Below are 20,456 nucleotides of genomic sequence, written 5' to 3'. Positions count from 1 at the left end.
TCTCTCTCTCTTTCCCTCTATCTCTCTCTCTCTCTCTCTCTCCCTATCTCTCTCATTCTCTCTCTTCCTCCCTCCTGTCATTCTACCCCCTTCTCTCTCTCCCTGTCTACCTCGATCACTATCTCTCTCCCCTCTCTCTTTCCATCCTTCCTCTCTATACGCCTCTCCTTCCCTCTCTCTCTCTCAGTGGTCCTGGACGACTCAAAGCGGGTAGCGAAGCGGCGTCTGATTGAGGAGAACCGCGAGAAGCGCAGGAAGGAGGAGATGGTGAAGACGCTACAGAACCGGCCTGAGCCTACGAGCTCCGAGTGGGAGCTGATCCGCCTGGTGACCGAGGCCCACCGGCACACCAACGCCCAGGGCTCTCACTGGAAACAGAAACGCAAGTTCCTGGTGAGACCTGTTTGCTGATTATGCAGAGTCATTGGTGGTGTTTTGTTAAAGGTCATTAGTCATTAGTGATGTAGTAAATAGACTATAAAGAGTATTGCTTCTTTCAGGGAAGGGGCTCGAGGATCATTCACATAATTTGCACTATGGACCACATGCAAAAACTAAAAAGTTGTGCTCAGTAGAGTGAACATTTTCACCAGACGGCAACGTAGTCCAATGAAAGCAGACCTCCCCCGCATGAAGCGGGGCTGGAGTAAGCGGGAAGTGACAGACGTTGTTTTATTTTGGAAAAACCCCGACCGGAAGTCTTAGCCACTAGGTGGCACTCAATGCATGAAGCAAAGCTGGGGTAAACAGGAAACAGAAAGTGACTGATAAACGAAGAGGCACATGCAGAATGTATCTTACCGTCTAGTGTTAGCATGCTAATGCTAATTAGAAAGCAGTCATTGTGGGTTTTTTCTCTATCAGTGTGTTTGTCTGTGTGTTTGTTAGCGTTAGCATTAACATGAAAGTGAGTGACTGCTGTCAGTTTATGTGCAATGTTTCATCCACATCGACCCTGTTGTTTGCAAGATTAGCTGCGGACAGATAGAATAACACACGCACAAACAAACACAACCGATTACATAATCTCCCCCAGGCTTTCGCCAGGCAGAGATCGTCCGTCAACCTGTGTAACTTTTGAAGGTGATTTTCCTCAAAAACATGGTTTGATGATACCTGATTTTACAAATAGTTTTCAAGTTCAAGTTTGTTTATTATTTGTCATAATAAAATACAGAATACTTTATGATGAAATGCTTGTTTCTGTATGAGCCCCTGCATTAATGATAGGTATATACTCCTGCCATTGCCCTTGGCCAAGGCACTAACATTAGAACTGGAATTGGTCCCCGGGTGCCTGACAGTGTCCGCCCACTCCTCCTAAAATAGTTAGGATGGGTTAGATGCAGAGGACAAATCCCTGGTATATGTAAAATGTACTTGGAAAATAGAGAGGTTCTAATTATAATTATAATGATCACCAAGTTATCCCTCTCTATATCAATTCCACTCAAGGTCCAATTGAAACCTGTGTGTGTGTGTGAGAGAGAGAGAGAGAGAGAGAGAGAGAGAGAGAGAGAGAGAGAGAGAGAGAGAGAGAGAGAGAGAGAGAGAGAGAAATAGATTGATGGGTATTTTATTAATTCCCTTTGCTCTTTCCATATCTGACAGATATATAGATTTGAAAATATGTAGATTTACAGACATTTACAAAGATAATATGAAGTCACACATACAGTAGGCATGTATTAGGGCTGCAACGATGAGTTGATGTGGTCGATGATGTCATTGTTGTATGAGTGAATAGATAAAAAGCAGTAATGGCATGTAGGTTACTGATCCTACTCATGTACAGTAGGCATCCACACTACACAGCATTTACAGGCATAAATAAATGTCATGGCTCAACTCCTACTCTGGGTATTCAGTAGGTGGTGTCAGAGGCGCAACTGCCCATGTTACCTAAGGATAGTAGTACCGTACTTAAAAAATTTGTCGATACATTTTGAAATGTTCATTTGAAAATGTATTCAATTGTTGTTTTTCTGGTAAATTAATCATTTAGATTAATCGACTAATCGATCAAATAATCAACAGATTAATTGATAACAAAATAATTGTTAGTTGCCCTAATGCATATACTCAGGACATACTGTATACACACTAAACATCCACACGCAAAAACCCTGGGTATCCACTGTTACCCACATATTCACATGGCGAGCCAGAACAGGATGGAAAGGAATCCCAACCTTTCCATCTGAGCATGACACTAGAGCAAAATGAGACCCAACGTGCCAAGATCTACACGTCCACACAGACAACACGTGCACTAGGAAACGCTTAGAGGGAGAGGAACTGAAGGCATCAAGAGACAGAGAAGAAGATGGAAGATGGAAGAGGAATGAGTGAGGAATGAGTGAAAAAAAGAAGGATAGATGAAGACAGAGGGAGAGATGGAGAGAGACAGAGGGAGAGATGGAGAGAGAGACAGAGGGAGAGATGGAGAGAGAGACAGAGGGAGAGATGGAGAGAGACAGAGGGAGAGATGGAGAGAGAGACAGAGGGAGAGATGGAGAGAGAGAGACAGGGAGAGAGAAAATGAGAGCAAGGGAAAATGACACATTTAAATACTGACACACACACACACACATACACACCACATGCATGGTTGGGAGTTGATTAGATAGATCAAAGACAAGGGATGCGTCAAAGTGGCACATGTGTGTGGGTGTGTGTTTGTATATGTTTGTGTATGCGTTTGCATGTGTGCACACGTGCAAATGCGTTTGTGTGTGTACATGCATGTGTGTGTGAGTGAGATTGTGCACGCTTGTGTGTTGAGAGGATCCATCGGCAGCCAGGCTGTCAAACTGTCTCAGCCTGCCTGGGTGTCTGCCTGCTTGTCTGGGCTTTACTCCGCTTAGCCTCCCCTGATCCAGCTGACAGCAGAATGGGACAGCTTCCTCCAACACCATCTGTCAGTGGATCTCTGGCCCGAACAGAGACAGTGTGTGAGGGAGGGAGGGAGGGAGGGAGGGAGGGAGGGAGAGAGAGAGAGAGAGATGTTCAAATATATAGATATATTAAGAATATGGAAAAGTAGAATGTATATCACAGAGCCTGTAACCTCAGTTAGAACTGTTACATGATATGGTATTTGCCATTTCACCTCTTTTTACGTCATTGTTATATATGTCAATATGTCATTGTCATATTGTCAAGAAAGGATCTGTATGGGACCTTAAGGAGTCAATTACCTAAGTGACCCTTTTAAGCCAACTCCTGTTTACAAATGGCATGACCTCCATTTTCCTCCACACTCTGACGAAGGCCACTATGCCGAAGCGTTGGCCTGTTTGTAGACATGGCCAGAATAAATTGCTGAAATTGAAAGTCAGTCAACTTTGTCCTGAAGATCTGTATGTGTGCTTCCTTTTACCTTTAGGTATTCAGAGTTGGAACTATATGACATTGGTTTAGCACCACAAGCAAATACTAGGAAGGTGCATCCTCTCAAAGATCTAACTTCTATTTTGTCATCCACATAGACTTAGAGAGAGATGGGGAGAGGGGAAGAGAGAGAGGCTGCTGCTACTACTTCTACTACTACCTGTATATCATCCAAATAGGCTTAGAGAGATGGAGAGAGAGAGGCTGCTACTACTACTGTTATATCATTCAAATAGGCTTAGTGAGAGAGAGAGAGAGAGAGAGAGAGAGAGAGAGAGAGAGAGAGAGAGAGAGAGAGAGAGAGAGAGAGAGAGAGAGAGAGAGAGGGAGAGAGAGAGAGAGATACTGGTACTGCTATATCATCCACCTTTTGTCCTCCCTTTACTCTTTTCTTTTCTTTCTTTCTTTCTTTCTTTCTTTCTTTCTTTCTTTCTTTCTTTCTTTCTTTCTTTCTTTCTTTCTTTCTTTCTTTCTTTCTTTCTTTCTTTCTTTCTTTCTTTCTTTCTTTCTTTCTTTCTCTTTCTGAGTTGACATCTTTTCTCTTTCTCTCTCTCTCTCTCTCAATATGCCAACGTTTCTCTTTTTGCAGCTCTTCCCATCTCACGTCCTCTGTCCTGCATTATATATGTCTGTTCTCTGAGACCCCCCTTCTGAGAGAGACGTCTCTATCTCACTCTAGTTCCCCTTTTCCACCGACATGGAACGGATTCCTCTCTGGTTCACGAAACCTTATTTTGAACCGAGCATTTAGACCAAAAATAAATTGTTTGGAAAAGTTGGTTCCCAGCCCCTATTTCCATTTACTGTCATACAACGCGAAAGGAATGCCAAGTTCAGTTAATGTAGTAATTTATGCATGCTGCCTTTAAATCCAAAACCGAGAGGGCCCTTTCAGTTTCCCCAGGCGAGTCAGGAGCCCGTCAGTTTGTGTGGGGAATGTTTATTACTAATAAGTGGACAAGGCAAGCGAAATCACATAATATTCCCCAGCATCGTTTAAATCTGCTGTTTTGGGCGCATTGCAGATTTAGTTTTAGAGGGACCTGTCTGTTGCCAGGAAGGCAAAAGCAAATCCTTCTCCCTGAAGTATTTGCGCTAAACAAGTGTATACAGTGTAAAGTAAAGGAGTTCCAGGTCAGTCCCAGTGCAGTATTTTAAATTTATTTTGCCAGAGTCATTGTTATTGTGCCAGTGTCACTTGGGGGGGCTGAGGCATTGATCAGCCTGGCGGCTGAGGGGAAAAGACAGAGTCTGTGAAGAGCTTTCACAGCCTTTGGGATCCTCAGAGGGGAGCAGGGTGAAGAGGCTGTGGCCGGGGTGGGAGGGGATCTTTCTTGCCCTCTTCAGCGCCCTGAAGTTGTGCAGGGACCTGAGGGAGGGCAGGGGACAGCCTAGAAAGCGGCATGACTCCACGGAGGCCACCTGGGTGCCTCCTAGTATGATGGGAGGGGGCGGGGTTGCTTTCCTCCGGATGTCCACTACCATCTCCACTGTCTTTAGAGCATTTTTTTACCATTTTAAATACGAGTATAGTTTCGGAGAGTTCTAGTAATTTCAGAGAAATTCCGCGATAATAGCCCTTTAGTGGAATACACAAAACACGTAATTTTTCGGCTGATTTATGAATAGTTTTCAAATAAACGCTAGATTATTGATAGTATATGTATATGTGTACTTATGCACGCTAGAGAAGCGGGCTGAAAAATCTATTATCCATGACCTGGTCAGTGCTAATGTCATACACACACACACACACACACACACATACACAGACACGTTGTGATCGCTATGAAAAAAACATCTGATTAACCAAATACTGGTAAAATAGAGTCCTTACCTCACATCAGATGTTCTGCAAAAAGATTAATCCAATTCCTGATCGCCATTCCAAATATTGATCGCGTTTATTGATCCAACGTTATAGTCCAAAACACATAATCGAAAGCTGCTCCGAGCCTCCCCAGTGAATGTGGTAACAGACACTGCTTGCCAGAGATGGGGAAACCCTGGACCGGAATTTTTCTCTGATGCACTTTTTCACCCAATCCAATCCAATGATGTGCATTACCATCCGGGAGACGTTAGGGGGGCGGTATTTGCCCTTTTCGAGCTCAGAGCCATTCCCAATGATAACGTCAGGCTGGATGGATGAAAAATGAATGGATATCGCTAATATAAGAAATAACGATTAAATAACGAGAAAACTCGTTATTGGCAACCAACGCATGGCGAGAAATAACGAGAAATCTCGTTGTTGGCACCCAATGTGTTAAGGCCTGTGATCTTGGCCTTCTTCACCTCTCTTTCTCTTTCATTGTCTATATTTATCTGCCTCTTTCTCTCTCTATCTTTCTTCATATCTCTTTCTTTGTCTCTATTATCTCTTTCTTTATGTCTCTTTCTCTATCTCTCTCTCTATCTCTCTCTTTCTCTCTCTCTCTGTATGCCTGTATCTCTCTCTTTCTCTCTCTATCTCCCTCTCTCTCTGTCTCTCTCTCTGTCTGTCTGTCGGTCTGTCTGTCTGTCTCTCTATCTATCTTCATCTCTCTTTCTTTGTCTCTATTATCTCTTTATTTATGTCTCTCTCTCTATCTCTCTGTCTGTCTGTCTGTCTGTATGTCTCCCCCCCCCCCCCCCACACACACACACACACTAATAGAGAGTGTATTATCCAGGCTGCTTACGATGTGTTAGTTGGGCACTCTGCCTCTTGCTCGCAGCAGGACCCGGAGCCACAGGCCTATGTGAGAAGCAGGGGGCTTTATTAAAAACCTTTGCTACAGGGATGGGGGAGTTATCTAGGCATGAGATGGGAAGAGAGGGGCTTTTCACTCTGGAGGGGGTCCGAGGCGTTTGTGGTGTCTGCCAAGTGTTATGGGGGGAGTTGCTAGGCAACTGGAAGGAAGAAGCGGGGGGCTTTGGGGTGGCGGTACATATGGAGCTATGGAGGGTAGGTGTAAAGCCTGGAGCAGAGAGAGATGTAAAGATGTTATCAGGAGAGAGGGGAAGTAGATTTGATGCCTGCTGTGTGTGACTGTGTGTGTGTGTGTGACTGTGTGTGTGTGTGTGTGTGTGTGTGTGTGTGTGTGTGTGTGTGTGTGTGTGTGTGTGTGTGTGTGTGTGTGTGTGTGTGTGTGTGTGTGTGTGTGTGTGTGTGTGTGTGCGTGCGTGCGTGCGTGCGCGCGTGCGTGCGTGTGCATGCATATGGATGCATGGACGCTTCCTTGGGTACTTATATACCAACATGTATTCATGAGCAATTACTTGCTCTTGTCCATAGTATGTGAGTATGTACTAAATATGCTAAAGTCCTATCCGCGTTCACTAGTCATGTGGAGATGCCCAAGTGCTTTTCACATTCAAGTTCTAGCGTTGTAGTTTAACCCTACAAAGGCCAGGGCTCGCCAAAGCAATGCAATACAATTCAACAGTATTCTCTTTCTATGTGGGGTTCTGCCTTCACTCCAAGGCAGAACTAGCCCAGAGCTATAACCAGGGCTAGCCCCTGTCGATGTGCGTCCACTGTGGAACGTGGCTTAGCCCGGGGGCTGAGAGCTTCTAGAATGCAGGCGGCCCGTGGAATACTGTAGCCGAAGTGTGAGACGGGGGGGGGGACGAGGAGGGTTCAGAGCACGGAGGTCTGATCCGTGTGTTGTGAGTGTGTTTTTCTTTTTTATACCGGTGTGTTTTTTTTTTATACAAGTGTGTTTGCTCACGCAGAGCCATTGCCCCCCCCCCCGCCCGCCCGCCCGCCTCCATATAGCCGTGTGGGGGCGTGTGTGGCGTTAGATGAATGCGGGTCCAGTACACGGTGGTGGTCAGAGCGTGTTGGTCTTGGCAGTTGTCGGCACAGGGCTGCCAGCGCTGAGCAGACGCAGATATGTTTTAGGTGGGGTTTCGGTGCACTCCATCTGTCAGCCCGCTGGGGAAGGGGCAGCTTTCACACTGGATGGACGGAGCTTAGCGGGAGAAATGGGCAGATGGAAACCGCTATCCCCCTCTCTCTCTCTCTCTTCTCCCCTCTCATTCTCGTCTCCCTCTCCTCTCGTTTCTCTTCTTACTATCCTATCATTCTCCCCTCCTGTCCTCCGACTTCTCTCTCTCCTCTCTTCTGCTCTCCTCTAACCTCATCCTCTCTCCTCTCTTGCTCTCTCCTCCTCCCCTCTTCTCCTCTCATCATTTTTCACTCTCCTCTCATCTCTTGTCTCCTCTCCTCTCTCTCTCCCTCTTGTATTCTCTCTCTCTCTCTATATCTCTCGCCCTCTTCCTCTTTTGGTTTCCTCCTGCTCGTATATATATGTCTGGGGAGATGCGGTGTGGCACTTTGTCAATACGCAACGTCCAGGGAACACGCAGACTTAACAGATCCAACGTGAAAACACCGCAGCTGCTCTATCCTCCTCCGCCTTTCTATATTTATTTATTTTGTATTTCTCCTCACGCGCGCACACGTCCACACGCCAACGCGTTCCCCCTTTTTCTCCCGGTGTCATTTTTGTTTCCTTTATGGCAAACAAGCGGAATGAAACGTTACCGAATGTATCCTCCGCCGAGCGCATGGGGCCTCTCTCTCTGCTCCCATAAAGACTCTGAAATAGAGAGGATCTCTCCGCACCGCAGGCCACAGCCAATTTGCTTATTTAAACCCTAAATGGGCCCTAACCATTACGAGGTGTGTCAGAGCCCGGACAACCCAGGCCCGCTGGATCCCAGCGAAGCTGCAACTTATACCGACCGCTATAGAGCTCACTGTCTTGTTAAATGGTGCCAGGCGAAGCACACAGAGCCACACTGTGTGTATCAAGCTTCTAAGTATAGGGGTTCCTGATCTGTGATCGCACACATGCAGACACACGGGTCACCTGAGAGCCAAGCTCATCTGTGATGTCCTGTAAAGTCATCTGTAATTAATGCCAAGACGTATAGACTTTAGTGTCACCATACAGGGCGTGGAGAATGCTACTGGTAGACAGAGTAGACGTGTGTGTGTGTGTGTGTGTGTGTGTGTGTGTGTGTGTGTGTGTGTGTGTGTGTGTGTGTGTGTGTGTGTGTGTGTGTGTGTGTGTGTGTGTGTGTGTGTGTGTGTGTGTGTGTGTGTGTGTGTGTGTGTGTGTGTGTGTGTGTGTGTGTGTGTGTGTGTGTGTGTGTGTGTGTGTGTGTGTGTGTGTGTGTGTGTGTGTGTGTGTGTGTGTGTGTGTGTGTGTGTGTGTGCGTGCGTGCGTGCGTGCGTGTGTGTGTGCGTGCGTGTGTGTGCTCTTGGCTAGCTGACATACTGGCTGTGAGCTATAGTTGAATCTCACAGCATGTGGTCAGGACTGTAGAAAACGCTTTTATGACAGCATGGAACAGAAGCCGCAAGACTCTTCCTACACTGTGTGTGTGTGTGTGTGTGTGTGTGTGTGTGTGTGTGTGTGTGTGTGTGTGTGTGTGTGTGTGTGTGTGTGTGTGTGTGTGTGTGTGTGTGTGTGTGTGTGTGTGTGTGTGTGTGTGTGTGTGTGTGTGTGTGTGTGTGTGTGTGTGTGTGTGTGTGTGTGTGTGTGTGTGTGTGTGAATTCATAGCATCATTGCCACTTAAAGGACACATCTGCAGTGAAAGTAACCATAGCGGAAATGTCCTATCAACCGATAGAAAACAGGGATGTCCCGATACAAGTACAAGCAGGGATGTGCACAGGTACGGGCTATTGTTGCCCGGGCAACAGCCCGTTTACTCTGATTGGCTGAGTTGCCCCTCTGGAGAGCCTTTTTTTTATTTTATGATTTTTTTTTTACATAAAAAGTTTACAAGCAGCTCCGCTGCAAATACAAGGAGGGACAAGAAGACGCAGCGACACTGCTGCCCCCCCTGGTGCCCCCATGGTTGAAAAACATCACGCTTTTATAAATAGCCCCTCACGTCCCTGAGTACAAGCACTTCGTTTCCTAAACATGAGTACTTAATAATACCATTAAATTGATTGAAGTTAAATAGTCAAATATTTTATGTTGGTCATAATGACAAGGTTTTGCTTCCATCGTGCTCTCTATCTTTCTCACATGCTCACCACACACACACACAGTTTGCAGTGCAGTAGAGTGTTTATTTTTTTTGTGTCAGTAAAGCGTCTCTTTGCGGCTACACAGGTTTCCTTCATTGTTGGAATCGCATCACAGAGGAGCTCACTTTTCAGGTTACCTCCTCAAACGGAGCAGAACAGAAAGTATTTTCCAGAGGTTTCCACTGTTGAGTGGTGAGATTTGTCAGGGAGCTCATAATCTGACCCAAATATTCCCAGAGCCTGCTTCTGCTCGACGAGAGACTGTAGCATGTAGCAGGGGTGTAAAATTACCCAGAAATTATACTTAAGTGAAAGTAGGGGTACCGTCTCAAAATCGTACTCAAATAAAAGTCAGAGTATCTGGCTAAAAACACACTTGAGTAAAAGTCAAACAGTTTCTACTTTTAAATGTACTTAAGTACTAAAAAGTTTAATTAAAAACTTTTTTTTGACTGTATTATTCTGATAGCAGGTGTTTAATCAAAGATCCCCGCTTTCTAGTCTTGAACAATCACCAATCAGCATGGGTATGGGCGGGTTCATTTTGATGGCGATTTGATTGGCTGTTTTAAAATAAAGCGCGGCCGCAGGATTAATAACGTTAACGTTAGTTCGGCCAGAGAAACAAATATACAAATTCAAATGGTTGGACCTGCGAGATTTGTACTTTGTAGGTCTACATTTTAAATGTAAGGAGTAAAAAGGATGTTTTTTTTCTCTGAAATGTAATTGAGTAAAAGTACAAGTATACAAACCTAATAATACTAGAGTAAAGTACAAATCCCCCAAAACAGTACTTAAGTATTGTAATGAAGTACAATTACTCAAGAACTTTACACCCCTGGAGACTGTAGCATGTAGTATGTGCTGTTCCAGCAGGTCTGCATGTCTCTTGACACAATCTAGCTAAGCTTGCTGACCTTGCTCTTCTTCTGCCTACCTGCTCAGCTGACGAGAGGTTAGTGTCATGTTGCCGTAAAACGCTGCACTGCTCTAAAAAGGTATCGGTGCCATTGTGTCAGGTGTAGTTTTACGAGTACGAGACAAGTACACAAGCACAGTATTGGACCCCCGAAAAAGATTGTGATATCATATTTTGTAGATTACGGTAGTGGGCGACCCCTCCCTTCAGCCTATGGCAGAGGAAACACTGTTATTGTCCCCTTCACTGTGTAGACTAGTCTTTATGGATCATCTCTGGACAGGAGATGGCGTGGTTCTGAAGAGGTTTGAACCCCCTCGAATTGCACTTGACAGGGCAACGGGACAGAGTGAGCAGGACAGGGCAGCGGGACAAAGTGAGCATGACAGGGCAGAGGGACAGAGTGAGCTGGAGCATGGGGAGTGTACAGTTGAAGGTGTAAGCATGGAATAGCTTCATGATGTATGTGTGTGCCATGCCGACGATGATGATGATGATGATGATGATGATGATGATGATGATGATTCATTCATTCATTCATTTATCATCAATTAATGTTGATGATAAAAAGACAAGATAAACATAATCGTAATGCTATGACAAAGTGAGACCTACTGCTGGTGGTCAGTCAATGTCAAATGGCGCAGCATAAATTATTTGGCATTATTTTTGTAGCTAGCATAGTTCCCTAATGCAATCACAACCAACTAACTTTATATTGTCAGCATCTCATTGGCTAAGCCCACGTTGCTGTGAGTGACCTAGGTCTGTATCATATCATCATAATATCATAAAGATTATTAGGCTAAGGGTTCCATTGATAAAGATGCACGAAAATGCTGTATAATACACAACACCTGTAGCTCTACTGTGCTAAAATGTATGCCTGCTTATGTATTAGCCTACAGCAGTGGTTTCCAAACCTTTTCAGTCAGGCTTCCTTTGCCTTGGATAATTGGAAACATTACAGAGCTTTGAAAGGGGCCAAATTTATTGGTGTAGTCAGGAAAGCTTTTAAAAAAAGACCACACCATCTGTTTTATATTTTTGTACTAAACTGGTCTCTTTTCATTCAAACATTAAACTTGAGGTTCATTTTAGTGTTTTGGATTTGCATGTATTGGGTCTCATAGTTAGATAACCACTTTAAATGTGATTTGTCGCGCTTTTATTTTGAAGGCAAAATCACATGGACTGCTGTAGATAGGATGCCAAGGGGGACATCTGCCATGTTTTTGTCTTCGTAATGTGAGCCATGTTAATGTTACCTGGAACTCTTGTTGTGGCGGTGTTAGCTCCTCTTTTAGTTCCTGACAGTGTCAAAAACCTTTCCATTTTATTTTCAGATTTTTAACATAGCGACAGCTAGCTAGCTTGCTATTACAGGCAATATAACTGCTTTTGTGTGATGCCAACAGTGTTTGTTTACAACTCTTGTGTGGAACACATTGTATTTACTGTAAATCTGAATACATTTGGGTCTGCTCGGAAAGCCAGACCTCTCTCCACATTGTGTTAGCGTTGTGCCAGCATTCCACTAGACAAGTGGAACAACCATTAAACTATAATAAGGGAACAACATATTTTTTCCCCTGCATCACATTTCTGTGTGTGTGTGTGTGTGTGTGTGTGTGTGTGTGTGTGTGTGTGTGTGTGTGTGTGTGTGTGTGTGTGTGTGTGTGTGTGTGTGTGTGTGTGTGTGTGTGTGTGTGTGTGTGTGTGTGTGTGTGTGTGTGTGTGTGTGTGTGTGTGTGTGTGTGTGTGTGTGTCTGTGGTTTGCCTGGGGCCCCCATGGGGGGGTGCATCCTACAGTTTGGGAACCACTGACCTAGAAAGAAAGAAAAAGATTACGTTTTAATTTCAAGGCCACAAAGTTGGCCTATGTTTATTTTCAGCCAGGTATGATTGTGTCACTTCTGATCACCAGGAAGTCAGTCAAGAGCGAGTGAGTACACTGGTACACTTGTCCACAGCACTTACTACTTAGCTTTGCAGTGGTTTAGTGGGAATAGTACAGTTGGTACTCATACAGGGACCGCAAGGATGGTTTACTGGTGGGTGGTGTCGGATCGATTGTGGTGGGCCGGTCTGGGCCAAAAACGGCAGGGTCGATTTTTTTGTCCCAGTCCAGCCCGGATGTTTGCTATTTTTTGCTATTATCAAGGCTGTCTTTTAAATTAAAAGATAAGGCTTATATATGATGTTTATCAATTGAATTTACAGTCACTACAACTGAAAATTGGTTAGAATTTGGCAGTGGCATTCATGTGGCATTTAGCAGAAATCACTGTTGTTAGAAGTCTACTGTTAAGAGTGCAATGTACTCTCTTGATATATAATTAGTGCTGTCAGGCGATTACAAAAATGTATCTAATTAATTACAGGATTTGTAATTAATTAATCTAATTAATCACATTTGAATCATTTTAGGCCTGATATTCTATATTCTATAATCATATTTCAAATTGCATGTGTCCGGATGGCAGAATTCAGTACTGTATCTACAAAACCTTCTGTTTAATCATCTTCCATTTATTAATTTGCTTAGATTTGTAGATTAGTCTGGTACATTTTTGCATGGTGTTATTCACAGTCAAAGATAACAAAAAATGTTATTGATATTCTCATTTGGTTCATTACAATTTACTCAAGCCTAGTAACAGACACAATATTTCTGACACTGGGAATACATTCCCTGAGATCCATAGATGTCCCTAGAATCAGATACCAAGAACATGCAAATGGACCATATAAAAAAAAGTCTGTAAATGTGTATTCTACGTTCTTATGGAATGAATGAGATAAAAAAAATATATATTTAAAAAAAATTATACGATTTTTTATTAATTTTGAGTTCATTTTCATAACGCGATAATTTGCTGTGTAATTAATTAATCTAATTAACGCGATAAACTGACAGCCCTATATATAATATACTGTTACTGTATGTGTAAACAGTATCTCGAGGTACTACTAACTGTTGACATCGAACACTTCGATCATGGGATACAAACTCGTCCCGATTTCCCATTGCGTACAGTACATCTTGAACATGGGCATGACATACAGCTGAACCGGCGCTGGGTTTGTCTTTGTCTTCGTCTCTCAGCTACTCCTCTTGAGAATGTGACACGCATTCAGGAGTCCTGAACCTCAGCTGCTCTTGCTGTCAGAGCTGTATCTCCTCGGCCCGGTAAAACGCTGACCTTAAATAATACAAGCCGGTCCGTTTTTTATTTTAGGCCCGGCTATACTGCCCTGTCAAGGCTAACTGCAGTAACTTGAAAAAAGTCAAAATTGAGTTATGAGTGAAATTGACCTTGTCAATAAATGTTTTATCTTGTGACCAAGTTTCAGATGTTAATGTCGCTCAGTTTTGGAGATATGGGGTTTTAAAAACTGCAGTAACTACAAAATCACACTCAAAACCCAGGCAGACCGTAGTAACTTCCAAACAGTGAAAAATGGCTTTAAAGTGTTTTGACTTGCCATCCAAAATGTGTTATAGGTAGATAGATGATAGTACCCAGATTTAACATGTATTAATGAAGTAATCTTTAGGCATACAAAAATATGACATAATTATTTTAATTAACCCCAAAAAAGCAGATACTGCACTCTGCTGCACGATTTCCTTAAATAATTATACAGGTAATGTACAGGCAAAGTGCAGTAACTTCAAATACAATGTTGTTTTCCCTCCAGCTTTCATAACTTAACCTAGCCATTTTGAAAATTAAATTTAACACCTGAATATATTGGAATGATGATGATACAAATAAAATGGCTAGGTTAAGTTATGAAAGCTGGAGGGAAAACAACATTGTATTTGAAGTTACTGCACTTTGCCTGTACATTACCTGTATAATTATTTAAGGAAATCATGCAGCAGAGTGCAGTATCTGCTTTTTTGGGGTTAATTAAAATAATTACGTCATATTTTGTCACTTTAAAGCCATTTTTCTCAGTTTCACTGTTTGGAAGTTACTGCGGTCTGCCTTGACAGGGCAGTATAGCATGAGAGGAGATGCACTCAATCAAAGCTATTATTCAAATGTTCCATAATTGTCGGCCTCTCAGGCGCATAGCAAGAGAATTGCTTCGGCTAACACTTATTCACGTAATCAATCTCCCGACCAGTTTATGAATATACCATGAGCAATGAAGCAATCGTTTCTATACTTTCATCTCACTCCATTTATAGTATCTGCCCGGTCTGAATACAATTACTGTGTCCAAGCTTTATTCAGAAGAACCATGAATAGATATTTTTCTTCTTTTTTCTTGGCCTTGATTCACATTTCTCCATGCGCACATGTATTACAGGCCTGTAATCTCCGCACTGCAAGGAACCTAAGTAAGTGGGGGCTATATCAGTCTTGTAATGTGTTTCCTGTAGTACAACTATACAGCCGTCATCATCAGAGCAAGTGCTTATCATTCACAAGGTTTTAAGCCATAAATATTGGATCAGATTTTTTTCCCTATAAAAAATTGCATTTAAAATGAAAAACAGTGCTTGTAAAAGTACTTGAAAGTCCGTGAATTTCATTTTGCAATGTCTGATGTCTGGACCCTGATGAATAGAAAATAGAAACAGTAAATTAGGAAACATTATCTTTACTGTCATCTACCTTTCTCTGTTCTACTCTACTACTCTACTCTTCTCTCCTCCTCTCCTCTCTTCTCATAAACACCTGGAAACACCTGGAGCTCATGCTAGACTTTTATTTGCAGATTTCTCCTCTGCTTTTAATAAAATGCAGCCCCACATTTTAATTGAGAGGCTTGACTCTCATTTTAGTCTCCCACACCAGCTTCTCATGCTGATTTTAAATTTCCTCACTGAGAGGGTCCAGCAGGTCTTTGTCAATGGGCAGATGTCCAACATGTCGATTTCCAACACTGGCTCCCCCCAAGGTTGCGTTTTGTCTCCCCTTTTATTTATTATGTACACGGACAGCTGCAGATCGCTTCATGACCAAAGGCATCTGGTTAAGTTTTCAGATGACACTGTCCTGGTATCCCTACTGCAGCGCTCCGAAACTGATCATGGACCTGTACTTCACGACTTTGTGAATTGGTGTGATGAGAATTACTTGGACCTCAATGTCTCTAAGACTAAGGACATGATAATTGACTTCAGACACAACCCCGATCATCAAGCCAGTGTAGCTAGTGTAATTCACGATGAGGACGTCCAGACTGTTGAATCGTACAAATACCTGGGAACTGTGTTTGATTGTAAACTGAAGTTCAACCTAAATACAGAGTCTATTGTTAAAAAAGGTCAGCAGAGGATCTACCTGCTAAGAAAGCTGAACTCTTTTAATGTTAGTGCGAAGATCCTGAGCACTTTTTATAGTTATTTTATTGAAAGCCTCCTAACTTTTTCTTTTATCTGCTGGTTCAGTGGCCTGTCTATTAAAGATATGAACAGCCTACAGTATATTGTGAAAGTGTGCTCCAAAATAATTGGAGTAAAACAGAGAGACCTATGTTCTCTCTGGACGGACCAGGTGGTCAAGAAGGGGACGAGCATCATTAATCAACCCCTCCATGCTCTGTCTCAGCGGTTTTCACTGTTGCCTTCTGGCCGCCGTTATGACGTCCCACCAAGTAGGACCAACCGCTACGCCAAATCTTTTGTCCCCTCGGCTATCAGACTTTTAAACATTTTAAGTAGCCTTTTGCACTTGGTTGTCTGTTTTTACTTTTACTTTTATTGCTGGATTGTATCACATGGAGTGTTTCTCTTTTTATTTGCCGTGCTGTCGTTGAGATGTTTTGTTGTTTGTTTGTCTTTGTTGCTTGTTGGTGAAGCTGCAAATATGAATTGCCCCACACGGGATCAATAAAGTTGTCTGAATCTGAATCTGAATGAATCAGACTGGGAATTAGAACACTGTGAATTCTCTCTACTCAAATGATCTCTATTCCACTCTCTTTACCCTTACTGTTCTCACCTTCGGTCCTCTCTAATCAGGCTGCCATATGTCTTCTTGTGGTTTCAGTCAGAGGACATCGGCCAGTCCCCGGTGACCCCTGCGTCAGACGGAGACAAGGTGGACTTGGAGGCGTTCAGCGAGTTCACCAAGATCATCACCCCCGCCATCACCCGCGTCGTCGACTTTGCCAAAAAACTGCCTATGTTCTCGGAGGTGAGTGCCAGTCGGTTGCGTTGCATGTGTGTGTGTGTGAGACAGATGGAGGGGTGGTGGGTTGGTCAGGTCTGAGGTTTAAGAGCAGTAGGAGGGCATCATGTTTTGGCAGAGACGACGACGGATGATATAGAACTGGCATAGTGTGTGTGTGTGTGTGTGTGTGTGTGTGTGTGTGTGTGTGTGTGTGTGTGTGTGTGTGTGTGTGTGTGTGTGTGTGTGTGTGTGTGTGTGTGTGTGTGTGTGTGTGTGTGTGTGTGTGTGTGTGTGTGTGTGTGTGTGTGTGTGTGTGTGTGTGTGTGTGTGTGTGTGTGTGTGTGTGTGTGTGTGTGTGTGTGTGTGTGTGTGTGTGTGTGTGCGCGTTGTCAATCATGTCTTGGTGGATAAAAAAATGCCAGTAGAGAGACTGTTTTCATATATGAATTTTCCTGTTTTCGGATTTCTCGGTTTTTAAAGAGAGATATAGAAAGATTGAGGGGGATACTAATTAATTTCGCCCCGGGGGGGCATAATCCCATGGGACAATGCATTGGTAACTTGTTTCAAATTACAATATATACCCCTGTGAATATTATTGCACGGATCGGAATACGGGCGCGCGTGGGAGTCAAAGATATTTTGACAGTGATATGCGGAGAAGCCCCATCCCTGCGCTGTGTGGTGTGTGTGTAAATGCGTGTGTTTCCCAGAGAGAAGCTTGTGTCCCTCTCTCTCTCTCCCTCTCTATCTCTCTCTATCTCTCTCTCCCTATCTCTCTCTCTCTCTCTCGCTCGCTCGTTCTCTGCTGTCTGTCGGCACCCGTGCACGTCAACCCGTTTGAGGAAGTAATTCCACTCGCTCTGTTGTTGAGCGAATTGTTGATTGTGGGCGGTGACTACAACCAGTGCCTTACTCACGTCAGCAAAACAGTCAAATCAGAATGGCTTAGTTGAGTGAGGGAGGATCTCATGAACTCGAGACTAGACTGATGAGTCAAAATGAGAATTAGAGAAACAGACCCCATTGATATAAACCCCCATTGCTAGGAAACAATGCTAAACACTGGAAAAGGACATTTATAAGACACGGGACCTTTAATCTTTTTTCCTTTGGATTTAACCAAGAAAAACAATACAAAATTATGTTTTTAACTAACTTTAATAACAGTACATCTGCAAACAGTGCCAGTGCAGTTCAATGTTCAGTGCTGCCAGTTCAGTTATATGATTTTTTTTTTTTTTCAATTCAGTTCAGTTCAATGCAGTTCAACTGCCAGTGCAGTGCAATAACTAAATAATAATTTAATAGTTAAATAATACAAATACAAATACAATAATTTGTTTAAAAGAAATCAGATTTTCTTTTTATGTGATTTCTTTCAGAGATGTCCTGGTTCATGCTTCTCCCCATCTCTGGCTGTCATCACCATTGTGATACATGATGGTTAGGCACTTTGTGTTTTCCTCAGTGAGGCATTCTCTTTTGTTGGTCAGCAGCAAAGACTTGCTGAAGCTTCTCTCTGTATAATAATCTTTTTTGTTTTTTGATCCACTTTTTCTCCCATTTTTCTATATTTTTCTCCCATCCCAATTTCGTATCATCCAATTCAACCCTCCCCTGTCACGAACGCTGTTTCTTGCCTCCCACAAGCCGGCTGCAATGTGGACTAAGTCATACATAGCACAAGTCCCCTCCGGTACTTGAGGTAACAGCAGTCGCATCTTTTCACCTGTGCAGCTCGATCTCTCAGTGTCGAGGAGTAACGCGTGGGAGGCTCACGCTGCCCCCGACACTTCCTGATTCTACTGCGCAGGCGCACCAACCGACTTGTAGGAGTCGCTTGTTCACAACGTTCGATCCCCACCCTTCAGTTTTCCCTCCCCGTAATACGGCCAATGTGTATTACTGCGGACGACCAGCTAAACTGAAAACAATGTGGAGAGCTGGATTCGAACACGCGAATCCTAGCGTCTCCACACTGGTGGCGAGTGCCTTGCCCACTACACCACCTAGCCGCCACCTCTGTATAATAATCTTTTAAGTTTAAATATCAACATTATCTGGCCATCCTCAGTAAATACTATCAAACTCCTCTGACCTCATCTGGTCTTTCCAAAGACCAGAGATGGGACGGGCGCTCACGTGTACACACACACACACACACACACACACACACACACACACACACACACACACATTGTCCAACTATCCAGTTCGTTTTTATAGTGTAACATTTGGCTACTTGAGAGAGAGAGAGAGAGAGACTCTCGTTATGCGCAATGTGAGTCAGTCTGACTTGTGGAACACGCACTGCGTAGGATTTGGTACAGTAGCTGTCATTTCTGCGTCTCCGGCGTAGACCGTGCCGCATCACCGTTTTAAAGTCGTAGTGAAGATCGATTTATATGAAAACCGATTTATGTATAATTGAAGCAAATTCCACGCCATTCCGCAATCATTCAGAATTCCGTGTTAATATCTCAATTCCGTGAAATCGTCCGCGATTCCATAGGGCCCTAGATAAAGGTCAACGTGATTTGTGTCATACCTTGATGGCAACGTTTTTCAATAATAATGACACACAATTGTCTCCCATGCTTAACTAAATGTATTAATTAATTTAATTAAATAACGGTCCAATCAGAAGATGTGTCAACAAGCTGATTATTGCCATGTTGACCTTTGACTCATAATTGTTGTTAGGCCCCATATTTTTCACCCCATTACACACAGAATCAAGTGTTTTTACTCCCGTAGTAATCAGACTAAAAACCATGTGAAATCATGAAGGGATGTGGTCATGTCTGTGTATGTCCAGCATCATTAGCAAGATGGTGCCAATGTGTTTTGAGATGTATCTCTTCTTCAGCAGTGTTACAACACAGCCCAGATATGCGCAGAAACTAAAGCCACACTCCTGTCACTCAAAATAAGTAGTTTCCCACCACCCCTTAAATAGATTTTGTGGAGCAATAAACGCATGATGAGTATTGATTGATTGATTGAGAATGGGTACAATACAGTACGGCTCAATACAAACAATTGTTAAGGGGATGCAGACCAGAGAAAGACTTTCGTCTGGTTTACATCAGGGTCCCCCATTTTCAATTCATCAAGAAATGTATGACATACAGTACGTGAAAGAAACTGTACATTGGAGGGGGTTGGGTGGGTGGGAGGGTGGGTGGGCGGGTGGTTGGGGGGGGTTGGACATTTACTGGGGCCAGTTTCGAATTGAAGCCACCCGTAGGTGCTCTTTGAGAGCGGTTTTGAAGGAGGGTAGGGATTCACATAATTTTACGGCTGTGGGTAGGGCGTTCCACATTGTTGTGGCATAGTATGCCCAGGGTTTCCTCCATAAAACATTGTTAGGGCCTGTTGGGAGTGTCTTTCAACACAAATACATGAAATATTTAGGAACATACGTATAGTTTTGATATCACGCTTTTGGCTCAATGTGGAAGGCATCAAGCTGATTGAGGTTTGTGACAAATGTTTCATATCCAAGGTTTTTGTAGTTTACCAGGCAGGCAGGCCTTGTGAATGAGCTACCCTCAAAACCTTTTCAATTAATATAATTATCTGACCCCCCCTAATTAAAAGAACTACCCACTCACCGGCGAGGATGAGTCAGAAATGAAATGCTGTTTATGTAGAGGTTATGCAGCCTACTAAATAAAACAATTGACTAACGTTACCTAGGTTGTAAGTATCACATGTTCAAATCCTTACCACTCATGGTAGCTAGCTAGTAGTTCATCTTTAAGTCAGACAAGACAGATACAGACAAACCGAATGTTAAAACGCTTGTCAGTTACGGCACTGAAATAAATACAAATTCACACATTACGTTGACATTCAATATCCACTCCAGAGTCTGCCAACGCTTAATCAACCGGGTCTCGACTTAAGAGATTTCAATATCCACTTAAATTAGTGTGTATATTAGTCATCATCTATGTT

At 43.3% G+C, this 20,456-nt stretch overlaps 1 protein-coding gene across 1 annotated transcript in view; it reads left to right on the top strand.

The window, feature by feature from the left end:
- Positions 1–20,456, top strand: part of LOC311235372 (thyroid hormone receptor alpha-B) — a 73,555-nt gene that overhangs the window by 44,111 nt on the left and 8,988 nt on the right. Inside the window, exons 5-6 of the mRNA XM_084322817.1 lie at positions 188–393; positions 16,368–16,514. Of these exons, the coding sequence (XP_084178943.1) occupies positions 188–393; positions 16,368–16,514 (353 nt within the window). The remainder of the gene's footprint in view (positions 1–187; positions 394–16,367; positions 16,515–20,456) is intronic.

Source organism: Notolepis coatsorum, assembly GCF_963971535.1.
Source record: "Notolepis coatsorum genome assembly, chromosome: 10".
Classification (NCBI taxonomy): Eukaryota; Metazoa; Chordata; class Actinopteri; order Aulopiformes; family Paralepididae; genus Notolepis; species Notolepis coatsorum.
The sequence above is the reverse complement of the archived record's forward strand: the minus strand, read 5'-3'. Positions and strand labels throughout refer to the sequence as shown.